Consider the following 12,487-nt stretch of genomic DNA (forward strand, 5'->3'; position numbering starts at 1 on the left):
AGTGCAAGCCCTCGTTCTTCTTTTAGTGCATAATGAACGAGCTGATGTTCTCTGTTAGTCCTGGGCAGACAGCCAGCCCCCTGGTGGACTTCTGGGTTTGTAGGAGCGTCCCAGAGTGGATGGGGAAAGTGTTCTCTGAAGAAGCAGGATATGGGATGGGGAGTAGCAGACACTCAGTAATAAAACAGTCTCCATCATTAGAGAGAAAGAAACCAGCCAGCTGGGGAAGCCTTTTAAGGCTGCGCACCGCCAGCTGAGAGAGGGAGGGAAGTGCCACACTGATTCTTGTCCTCCCGTGAGGCAGGAATGTTTTAAGAGGGGTCACAAGTTTGGGTTGGGAGGGTTTAGGAGGGTTGGGGGGGGTAGATTGAGTGTTGGTGATTCACAAAGAGAGGCTCTCAGGGTAGCAGGATTATTATAAACACCACAGAAGAAGAAAACAGAGTGCCACATCAATTTTTACTGAAACAGACTGTGTGAGATAAGGTTCTGGGAAGACTCATACCCTCTGTAGAAGGTTGTTTCTAGGAAAATAAACACCTTGACTCATTAGGCTACAAACCTAGTGTGTGTGTGTGTGTGTGTGTGTGTGTGTCTTTACGTTTGCCTGTGTGTGTTTGAGCAGCTAGATCACCAGTGGTACAAGTCAGTATTCAGTAGAGACCATCCAAATCAACAGCTATAGCCAGTAGAGACCATCCAAATCAACAGATATAGCCAGTAGAGGCCATCCAAATCAACAGATATAGCCAGTAGAGACCATCCAAATCAACAGCTATAGTCAGTAGAGGCCATCCAAATCAACAGATATAGCCAGTAGAGACCATCCAAATCAACAGATATAGCCAGTAGAGACCATCCAAATCAACAGCTATAGCCAGTAGAGACCATCCAAATCAACAGATATAGCCAGTAGAGACCATCCAAATCAACAGCTATAGCCAGTAGAGACCATCCACATCAACAGCTATAGCCAGTAGAGACCATCCAAATCAACAGCTATAGCCAGTAGAGACCATCCAAATCAACAGCTATAGCCAGTAGAGACCATCCAAATCAACAGATATAGCCAGTAGAGACCATCCAAATCAACAGCTATAGCCAGTAGAGACGATCCACATCAACAGCTATAGCCAGTATAGACCATCCAAATCAGCAGATATAGCCAGTAGAGGCCATCCAAATCAACAGCTATAGCCAGTAGAGACCATCCAAATCAACAGCTATAGCCAGTAGAGACCATCCAAATCAACAGCTATAGCCAGTAGAGACCATCCAAATCAACAGCTATAGCCAGTAGAGACCATCCAAATCAACAGATATAGCCAGTAGAGACCATCCAAATCAACAGATATAGCCAGTAGAGACCATCCACATCAACAGATATAGCCAGTAGAGACCATCCAAATCAACAGATATAGCCAGTAGAGACCATCCAAATCAACAGCTATAGCCAGTAGAGACCATCCAAATCAACAGATATAGCCAGTAGAGACCATCCAAATCAACAGATATAGCCAGTAGAGACAGAAACTACTGCTATTATTCCACTACCAGAGGCAAATGCGTAGCTTTGGCAGAGACATTTAGTGACGGTTTAACGTCCTTATTTACACCACACTGATCAGCGCTATCAGTGCTATTTCCCATGTTGGTCACTTTACAGAACCTAACATCATAAAAACAAGCATCCCTCAGCTAAGACAAATAAAAAGATAAATGGCTCCTTTGTAAAATACTTTCAGTGATCTCTCTCCTCTAATGTCCTTTCCCTCAACCTCTCTCCCACCCACCCTCTCTCTCTCTCACTTCTTTCCCTTCCCGACTCCTTCCATCTCTTCTGTTTCCCCCCTATTCCTCTACCCAGTTCCACACTGTCTTACCTGTCCAGCACCCTCCCCCATTCCATTCCAACAGACTAAAGTACCCCCACCTGTATCTCCATCTTCCCACCTGTATCTCCATCTTCCCACCTGTATCTCCATCTCCCCACCTGTATCTCCATCTTCCCACCTGTATCTCCATCTTCCCACCTGTATCTCCATCTTCCCACCTGTATCTCCATCTCCCCACCTGTATCTCCATCTTCCCACCTGTATCTCCATCTTCATCTCCATCTTCCCACCTGTATCTCCATCTCCCCTCCTGGATTTTCTCTCTCCAGCTGTCTGATCCTCAGTGGGAACAGATCAACAGATCTACTGTCTATGAATCTCTGTTCCCACCTCCCTAAAATACTTTTACAAGCCTCTCCCTCTTTTCCTTCCTTGACCTCTCTCTCGCTCTCTCAATTCAATTCAGTTCAAGGGGCTTTATTGGCATGGGAAACATAACATTGCAAAAGCAAGTGAAGTAGATAATATACAAAAGTGAAATAAACAATAAAAATGAGCAGTAAACATTACACTCACAGAAGTTCCAAAATAATAAAGACATTACAAATGTCATATTATGTATACGTATGTATATGCAGTGTTGTAACAATCTGCAAATGGTTAAAGTACAAAAGGGGAAATAAATAAGCATAAATATGGGTTGTATTTACAATGGTGTTTGTTATTCACTGGTCGCCTTTTTCTTGCGGCAACAGGTCACAAATATTGCTGCTGTGATGGCACACTGTGGTATTTCACCCAGTAGATATGGGAGTTTATCAAAATCGGGTTTGTTTTCGAATTCTTTGTGGGTGTGTGTAATCTGAGGGAAATATGTGTCTCTAATATGGTCATACATTTGGCAGGAGTTTAGGAAGTGCAGCTCAGTTTCCACCTCATTTTGTGGACAGTGAGCACATAGCCTGTCTTCTCTTGAGAGCCATGTCTGCCTACAGCGGCTTCTCTCAAAAGCAAGGCAATGCTCACTGAGTCTGTACATAGTCAAAGCTTCCCTTAAGTTTGGGTCAGTCACAGTGTTCAGGTATTCTGCCACTGTGTCCTCTCTGTTTAGGGCCAAATAGCATTGTAGTTTGCTCAGGTTTTTTGTTCATTCTTTCCAGTGTGTCAAGTAATTATCTTTTTGTTTTCTCATGATTTGTTTGGCTCTAATTGTGTTTCTGTCCTGTGGCTCTGTGGGGTCTGTTTGTGTTTGTGAATAGAGCCCCAGGACCAGCTTGCTTAGGGGACTCTTCTCCAGGTTCATCTCTCTGTAGGTGATGGCTTTGTTATGGAAGGTTTGAGATTCACTTCCTTTTAGGTTGTAGAATTGAACACCTCTTTTCTGGATTTTGATCAATTGCGGTTATCAGCCTAATTTTACTCTGTATGCATTATTTGGTGTTTTACATTGTACACAGAGGACATTTTTGCAGAATTCTGCATGCAAAGTCTCAATTTGGTGTTTGTCCCATTTTGTGAATTCTTGGTTGGTGAGCAGATCCCAGACCTCACAACCATAAAGGGCAATGGGTATGTCTAATTGGTATGTCAAATTTTATTTTCCTTTTGATGGTATAGAATGCCCTTCTTGCCTTGTCTCTCAGATTGTTCACAGCTTTGTGGAAGTTACCTGTGGCGCTGATGCTTAGGCCAAGGCGTGCATAGTTTTTTGTGTGCTCTAGGGCAATGGTGTCTAGATGGAATTTGCTGTTAATGATAATGCAGAGGATTTTCCCAAGGTTGCTGTTGACACATATCCCACGGTAGTTATTGGTCAAATATACTGTTAACATGTTCTACTGCCAAATTTACACCTTCACTATTACAGAGGAACGTTTTGTCCAGGAAGTTGGTTGCCTAGAAGGGATTGAATTTGTTGTTACCTAATTGTTTTTTGGTAGGTCTCCACACTATATTCCTTCCATCTATAGCATTTCTTGATATTACTCAGTTCCTTTAGCTTTGATGCCTCATGATTGAGTATTGCTCTGTTCAAGTAGACTGTGATATTGCTGTGGTCTGATAGGGGTGTCAGTGGGCTGACTGTGAACGCTCTGAGAGACTCTGGGTTGAGGTCAGTGATAAAGTAGTCTATAGTACTACTGCTAAGAGATGAGCTATAGGTATACCTACCATAGGAGTCCCCTCGAAGCTTACCATTGACTATGTACATACCCAGCGTGCGACAGAGCTGCAGGAGTTGTGACCTGTTTTTGTTGGTTGTGTTGTCATAGTTGTGCCTAGGGGGGCATATGGGGGAGGGAATGCTGTCATCTGCAGGCAGGTGTTTGTCCCCCTGTGTGCTGAGGGTGTCAGGTTCTTGTCCAGTTCTGGCATTTAGGTCGTTACAGACTAGTACATGTCCCTGGGCCTGGAAATGATTGATTTCCTCCTCCAGGATGGAGAAGTTGTCTTCATTAAAGTATGGGGATTCTAGTGGGGGGATATAAGTAGCACACAGGAGGACATTTTTCTCTGTTAAGATAATTTCCTTTTGAATTTCTTGCCAAATGTAAAATGTTCCTGTTTTAATTAATTTAATGGAGTGAGTTTGGTCTGCTCTATACCAAATTAGCATACCTCCTGAGTCCCTTCCCGTTTCACACCTGGTAGTTTGGTGGATGGGACTACCAGCTCTCTGTAACCTAGAGGGCAACCAGTGGGTCCGTCTCTATACTATGTTTCTTGTAGGATGACAATGTCTGTATTTCCGATTTCTTTGATGAAGTCCAGGTTCCCGCTCTTTAGGCCAAAGGCAGATGACCTCAGGCCTGGGATATTCCAGGATGATATAGTGAAGGCTTTGTGTTCCATAAAGTGTCCAATATTGTTGGTCGTGTGGTTTGGCATCAGACCAGTAAGTGTGAGCAGAGCCTGCTGAGCATTTGGTACATGCTATTGGCTTGGGGTAGTGTAAGAGTGGGGCTTGGGCCTGTTTTCCTGCTCACGGACTGGGTGTATGTGTGACTTCCATGTTGAGGCCCTCTTTGCGGGGGTGGGGTGCATGGGGTGTGCAGGAGGGGAATACAGTAGGTCTGATCTTACAGGGCCTAAATGGGATGCGGCATAGTTGACTTGGGGGGTGTTGACTGGTTGGGGTGGGGATGTGGCTGGTGGTGTAGTGGTCTGGATGTAGGTCTTCTCGGCGTCGGTCCTCTGTGTAGGTCTTTGGGGGGGGTCTATTGATCTGTTGCTCCTGTGTAAAGTGTTGGGGCTGCGTTTGAGAGTGATGTCCTTTAGAGTCCGGGCAAAGGTGGACACTGCTGCCTTGTATAGGTGGACCTGGTCATAAAGGCTGTTCAAGTCCAGGGTGGACTGGTGGGCCAGGAAAATATTGGGTTTTGAGGCACAGTCACAGGAAATACTTGCGTTTACCCGCTGTATGGTGGCAGGGTGGAAGACTTTTCGTGGTAGCAGGGTGGAGATAACCACTTGTGCATTGGGGAAAGTAGAAGAAGCTTTTTCAATCACTCCCTTGAGTGCTGTGGCCACCCTTTCCTGCTGTGCTTTCAGGTCATTTGTGTATTATTAGGTGGCTAGGTGAACCTAGTTGGTCCTCAGACAGAAGGTCTAGGGTGTTTGGACACCAGAGTTTAGACACACTGTTTGGGAAAAGTTTTTTTTCTTGTATATATTTCCCATTGGAGTCCATAAGGAGAACAATCTGTCTCTTGTGTATGTCCTCAGTGGGTGTGGGGGGGGTTGTCAGGAGGGCTATCAGGGTGCTCAGAGGGGGTGAGAGCCGCTGGGCTTGGGGTTCTTCATTTGTCTGTTCTGCTGTGATGTCGACGCTATGGTCAGGGTCTGGTGTGGACTGTTCTGCTGTGGTGTCGAGACTTTTGTCGGGTGCTGAGGTGGGCTGTTCTGCTGGCTTCTCTGTGAGGGTAGCCACCTCTCTAGTGTGTTGTTCTCTGTCACACGCCATCCCCCTCACCCTCTCCTTCAGCCGTCTGATCCTCTCCTCTAGTGCTCTGTTATTCTCCTGCTCCTGATTTTTATCCTGTTGAAGTTGTCTCACCACAGTCCGGAGTGCAGATCTATCTCTCTCCACCTCCAGCTCTCTGGGTCTGGTTAAGGGGGTGTTGTTGTGCTGGACTGTTGTCTGGGTCTGTGCTGACTGGAGTGTAATCACCTGCTGTTCCAGCTCCACCTGCCTTACCTCCAGCTGGGTAAATGTATCCTTCATTTCAATGAGGGAGTAGTACTCTGTGTTGGGAGGTTGACTTTCCGCTTGGGGTTGCTCGCCTGTGGGGTTATATAACGTCTGGTCTGACCCGCTCGGGGTGGGGATATATTTCTCAAGGGAGAGCTTCTCCTGCTCAGCTAATTCTTTGATTATGTGAAAGTCCAGTGGAAACTGTTTGGGGTTGCCCTGTACCAATACTGTTCCAGACTTCTAGAGATTTATATTAGCTGATTCAGAGTCCTCGTTGTCTAGTATCCTGAGTTTTCACCCCTCGTAAACACCCCCCCCCCCTTAACAGAGGGTTAGTGTGCTAATATAGCACTGTGCCATGCCAGGGGATGGTTTGTGTGGAAGGTGAGGTTACTGATGTTCCCAAATCTTATAATAGTCAGCAAGAAGTGTCTCTTGATTTTCCGTAAGGAGCATCATTTTGTGCTGTTTTTATGTCTTATCATTCTTCACAGGGCTTTGACACCTCTCACTTGACATGTCAGTGCTAATTGTTGTATCAAGCTTGGAAGCCTTAATTTAGCATTCAGTCCTTATAAAGTAATGTAATGTATTTCTCTCCCTCTCTCTCCCTCCCTCTCCCTCTCCCTCTCTCTCCTCCTCCCTCCCCCTCTCTCCCTCTCTCCCTCTGTTTGGGGAGTGTGTGTAAATGTAAACAGGCCAATACTCCCACTAACATACCAGCACTTCTCAGGAAGAGAGATTAGAAGGACATAAAGAAACGAGGGATGTTGTACATGTCAGGCAGAGGAGGGAGCCACAACAAACAGGACAAATCTAGCTAGTAGACATATGTAAACATGTTCCCCATGCCAATAAAGCCCTTAAGTTGAAATGTAATTGAATTGAGAGAAAGAGAACGCACACAAGGTAGCAAAGTCCTGAACATTGTGCCTGAAAAGGTTAAGTGAGGTATTCTATGTGTTGTGTCTGGGCTGTGTTCTCAAGCTAATGCCTAGGCTTTAGCTCAGCAGGCTTACACAGTATTGTGGCACACGGATAACCCAGGGGTTCAAACTCAGTGAGTCACATACAGTATCATCATGTCTATGAATATAGCAACCTAGGTGTGACAATGGCTGTGTGTCAATAGAAGGTTAGCTGACATTCCTATCAGCCTCTTAAAGGCCTTGGCTTGCCATTACAGTGTCCCCTTGGCTTGTCATTACAGTGTCCCCTTGGCTTGTCATTACAGTGTCCCCTTGGCTTGTCATTACAGTGTCCCCTTGGCTTGTCATTACAATGTCCCCTTGGCTTGTCATTACAGTGTCCCCTTGGCTTGTCATTACAGTGTCCCCTTGGCTTGTCATTACAGTGTCCTCCTGGCTTGTCATTACAGTGTCCCCTTGGCTTGTCATTACAGTGTCCCCTTGGCTTGTCCTTACAGTGTCCCCTTGGCTTGTCATTACAGTGTCCCCTTGGCTTGTCCTTACAGTGTCCCCTTGGCTTGTCATTACAGTGTCCCCTTATCTTGTCCTTACAGTGTCCCCTTGGCTTGTCCTTACAGTGTCCCCTTGGCTTGTCCTTACAGTGTCCCCTTGGCTTGTCATTACAGTGTCCCCATGGCTTGTCATTACAGTGTCCCCTTGGCTTGTCATTACAGTGTCCCCTTGGCTTGTACTTGGCTTGTCATTACAGTGTCCCCTTATCTTGTCCTTACAGTGTCCCCTTGGCTTGTCCTTACAGTGTCCCCTTGGCTTGTCATTACAGTGTCCCCTTGGCTTGTCATTACAGTGTCCTCCTGGCTTGTCATTACAGTGTCCCCTTGGCTTATCCTTACAGTGTCCCCTTGGCTTGTCATTACAGTGTCCCCTTGGCTTGTCATTACAGTGTCCCCTTGGCTTGTCATTACAGTGTCCCCTTGGCTTCTACTTGGCTTGTCATTACAGTGTCCCCTTGGCTTGTCATTACAGTGTCCACTTGGCTTGTCATTACAGTGGTTATAATAAATAAGGCATTTATTTTTTTCCCTCGTCAATCTACACACAACACCCCATAATGACAAAGTGAGAACAGGTTTTTAGAAAATGTTGCGCATTTAGTAATAATAAAAAAAAGAAATGCCTTATTTACATAAGCATTCAGACCCTTTGCTATGAGAATCGGAATTGAGCTCAGGTGCATACTGTTTCCATTGATCGTCCTTGAGGTGTTTCTACAACTTGATTGGAGTCCAACTATCATAAATTCAATTGATTGGACATGATTTGGAAAGGCAAACACCTGTCTATTTAAGGTCCCACAGTTGACAGTGCATGTCAGAGCAAAAACCAAGCCATGAGGTCGAAGAAATTGTCCGTAGAGGCCCGAGACAGCATTGTTGAGGCACAGATCTGGGGAAGGGTACCAAAACATTTCTGCAGCATTGAAGGTCCTCAAGAACACAGTGGCCTCCCTCATTCTGAAATAGAAGAAGATTGGAACCACCAAGACTCTTCCTTTGGCCTCTTCCTAGGCCAAACTGCGCAAACGGGGGACAAGGTCCTTGGTCAGGGAGGTGACCAGGAACCCGATGGTCACTCTAACAGAGCTCTAGATTTCCTCTGTGGAGATGGTAGAGTGGTCAGACGGAAGCCACTCCTCAGTAAAAGGCACATGACAGATTGGAGTTTGCCAAAAGGCACCTAAAGACTCTCAGACCATGAGTGTTATGTTCTCCTGTTTCTGTGTTGCTGTGGGTTTGTGTGTGTGTGTATTTCAGGAAATTGCTTCCTGGATTCTAAGCAGCTGATTGGTCGGCCCAATCACAGATTGGAGTTTTGATCCCTCCCTCTCGTCAGGGGATACAGCTGTCTCGGCAATTACCAACGCCTTCTCCAGCTTGATAAAAGCCAGTGTTCCTTTGTCAGAAGAGAGCTTCTTTTTATGTCTTGTGTTGATTGTTGTGGCGGTCAGTAAAGGTTTTGTGATATTACTTTGTAGCCGCTCCTTCTAAGGTATGTGTATGACAATAGGAGTTAGTGTTTTTGGTTATTGAAATTTTTCACTTAAATTATTGGTAAATTATTCTGTTTCATTTGTTCCTGGGGGGAAGGGGAACGCACCTTGGGAGTGTTTAGGCAAGAGGCCTGCGGGCATACATAACCCGTAGTATTTAATCTGTCTAAGCACACTAGGTAAGACCTGTGCAGACCACCCCCTATATTTTGGTTAGTGCGCCAGGTGGTGCTAAAGGTTTGGTAAGTAGTGGTAAGGCAGGTAAGGTAGGAGAGGGGACTCTTTCATTTTTACTTCTTTGCTTTGGTTCCATCCAGCCCCTTTTCCCCACTTTACCGTGTTCAGGAGGAATAAATTCCCCGTAAACGGTATTTTTCTCTGCCTCTGACGTCCTTCCCTGCACCTACAATCACATAGTTTTTTTCACTCCATGGGGAGTTGAGATGTAGCGTGTGCTGCATTCCCTCCTCCAAGAGGCGTACATAACATAACGGGGGCTCATCCGGGATCATTAAATCCGCAGGACCCCGCTGCTCTGAGCTCTCTGTGATTGGGGATTGAGGCGCTGTGAGTTTGGGTGACTTACTTCGTTACCGTGTGTTCAGTAGGCTGCTGTGTACAGAATGGCTGCCTCAGCCGTCCTGAAGTGCCCTCTGTTGATCGGTTGGTGGGGTTGTGTAAAGTGCTAGTCAAGGACGGTTTAATGGGACAAAAATGATCTTGAAAGATGAGCAGAGGGAGGCTTCAGGAGAGGAGACGTGTAGACCTTCCGATGCCAAGTCGGAGGACGGCGTGGAGGGAGGGGTCGCCCCTTTACATTGCCCTGATTCAACCCTTTATCTTCTGCTTCAGGTGGATCAGACGGGACCGCTAGGCTAAAGGTGAGGCTGGTCCGTTTGGAAGTGGAGCTAAAAGATAAAGAGTGAGTTAGACAGCTGGAGTTTTATTTAGAAATTAGGAAAATGGAAATAGAAGCCGACAAGGAGGTGAGGATCCGACAACTGGAGCTTGACGCTGGCTCCAGTGCGACTCCACAACCTGCCCATCATCAAGCCCACTTCGAAGTGAGTAAAAATATTGCTTTAGTCCCTCCATTTTAGGAGTCGGAAGTTGATTCCTATTTCTCTGCGTTTGAGCGTGTGGCTGCTGTGCTGCATTGGCCACTCAAGGTTTAGCCGCTCCTGTTGCAATGTAAATTGTCTGGGAAAGCCCAGGAAGCTGTAGCCGCTCTCTCCCTGGAAGACAGTTTACAGGACGATATTGTTAAAACAACCACGTTGCGGGCTCATGAGTTGGTGCCTGAAGCTTATAGGCAGCGCTTCAGGAACCACAAAAAACCCTCTCACCGTACTTTTGTTGAGTTTGCTAGGGACAAATAGTCTCTATTTAATCGCTGGTGTTCAGCAAGCTAACACCTTTGCTGATATTCGGGAGTTGATGCTGTTGAAGGATTTTAAAAGCAACCTGCCTGATAGAATTGTAGTTCATTTAAATGAACTGAAAGTGGCGACATTGGCCCAGGCAGCAGTGTTGGCAAATGAGTACGCTTTGATACACAAGACTGTGTTTGGTGCGCCTCATTTTGAAGGCCGAAAGATTACGTCGTCAGTGTTGCGTTCGGGTTGTTTTTTTCCTCCGACGACCCCAAGCCTTCGCACGAAATCCGTGAATGTTTTTACTGTCACCAAAAGGGTCACGTGATTGCAGACTGCCCGGTTTTGAAAAATAAACCGAAACAGTCCCTATAACCATCCCCTAAATTAAAAAGCGTGAGTTTAGTCCAGTCTGTGGCTCATCCGTTGGATCGACTTATTGATTCAGCATTTGGGAAACTGGATCCTATCTATGCTCCATTGATCTCTATCCGTTGTTTCCTTAACTGGAGAACAAGCTGATCAAAAGCCCATACAAATCTTATGAGACACTGGGGCGGCGCAGTCAGTAATCGTTACTGATGCTTTACCCTGGTCTCCTGAAACGTATTGTGGCTCACATGTCATATTACAGGGGATAGAGACAAAAACCATACCTGTACCATTACACTGGGTCCACTTAGTGTCAGACTTGGTATCAGGACGTTTCCGTGTTGGTGGAGTGTCTACACTGCCAGTAAAAGGAGTCACATTGCTACTAAGGAACAATATCGCTGGTGGTAATGTGACTCCTGTGTTAGAAGTAGTACACAACCCAGAAATCAAAACTGCAGATGAAAAATTGGTTCAAGCATTTCCCCATGTTTTTCCTGCTTGTGTTAATGAGGGCACAATCTCGCATGCTGGGAGATGTTGGGGAATAATCAGAATTGGTCGGTAACATAGGTAAGATGTTTTATATTCATCATATGTTTGTAAGTTACTTCTCATCAGAATGTTGTTTTTGTATAATACTGTGTTGGGGTTGCAGTATCTGTTCTATGTCAAGACTAAGTTGCTTGGGCCGGAGAGAGGGGAGAGGTCAAGCGTGTATCCTCTTGGCTCCACAATGTCTGTGTGCCAGTCAGTGTGTCTCTGTGATCTTGTCAAGATAGGATGGATTTGATATATGCCTGTTGATATGGAGGATTGGTTTATGGTTCTGAGTTTGAGAAAAGAACATAGTTTAGGAGACAAAGCTGAATGATTTATTATGTCTATGCTGTCTGACTATGTGTGTTTTTTGCTATTAAAGGATCTCAGCTGCAATGTGTAAGGGACTCTCAGAGAATTCATTGATAGACACTGAATAGATCTGAGAGTCACAGGGTTGTGATAGAGCTCATATAATTAAAGATGGACTTTGATAACTAACTCTGACTTGTGTGTGGTTTGCTCTCATGATTTGGTAAATAGAGGAAATTTCCACGACAGAGATGTGGTGGATTTGTCTAGTTCCATTTTTGAGAGTGTTGAGGTAGAAGACTACACCGAGTGGTCCTTCTGCAAGGCAGACGGTTTCTACCTTCCCTGCACCTACAGTCACATACTTTTTTTTCATTTCACGGGGAGTTGAGATGTAGCGGGGTGTTGTGTTCCCTCCACCGAGAGGCGTATGTAACAATGAGAAACAAGATTCTCTGGTCTGATGAAACCAAGATTGAACACTTTGGCCTGAATGCCAAGCGTCACGTCTGGAGGAAACCTGGAACCATCCCTACGGCAAAGAATGGTGGTGGCAGCATTATGCTGTAGGGATGTTTTTCAGCGGCAGAGACTGGGAGACTATTCAGGATCGAGGGAAAGATGAACTGAGCAAAGTACAGAGAGATCCTTGATGAAAACCTGCTCCTGAGCACGCAGGACCTCAGACTGGGAAGAAGGTTCACCTTCCAACAGGACAATGACCCTAAGCACACAGCCAAGACAACAAAGGAGTGGCTTCAGGACAAGTCTCTGAATGTCCTTGAATGTTCCAGCCAGAGCCCGGACTTGAAACCCATCGAACATCTCTGCAGAGTCCTGAAAATGGCTGTGCAGCGACCCTCCCCATCCAACCTGACAGAGCT

General features: G+C 45.7%; 1 protein-coding gene across 5 annotated transcripts in view; it reads right to left on the reverse strand.

Annotated features, from left to right (window-relative positions):
* LOC112258914 (inactive rhomboid protein 1-like) overlaps positions 1–12,487 on the reverse strand; it is a 70,545-nt gene that overhangs the window by 11,473 nt on the left and 46,585 nt on the right. The window contains exon 1 of one of the 5 annotated variants that reach the window (XM_042327067.1): positions 2,094–2,194. The exons of 2 other annotated variants lie outside the window; for them this stretch is intronic. Coding sequence is in view for 1 of the 3 variants with exons in the window: in XM_042327064.1 (XP_042182998.1) it covers positions 2,074–2,117 (44 nt within the window). In the remaining 2 variants the exon portion in view is untranslated. Of the gene's footprint in view, positions 1–2,073; positions 2,195–12,487 lie in introns of those variants that run through there. 2 more of the 5 variants (XM_042327064.1, XM_042327068.1) reach the window with 2 other exon arrangements.

The sequence above is a fragment of the Oncorhynchus tshawytscha genome, linkage group LG01 (assembly GCF_018296145.1).
Source record: "Oncorhynchus tshawytscha isolate Ot180627B linkage group LG01, Otsh_v2.0, whole genome shotgun sequence".
NCBI lineage: Eukaryota > Metazoa > Chordata > Actinopteri > Salmoniformes > Salmonidae > Oncorhynchus > Oncorhynchus tshawytscha.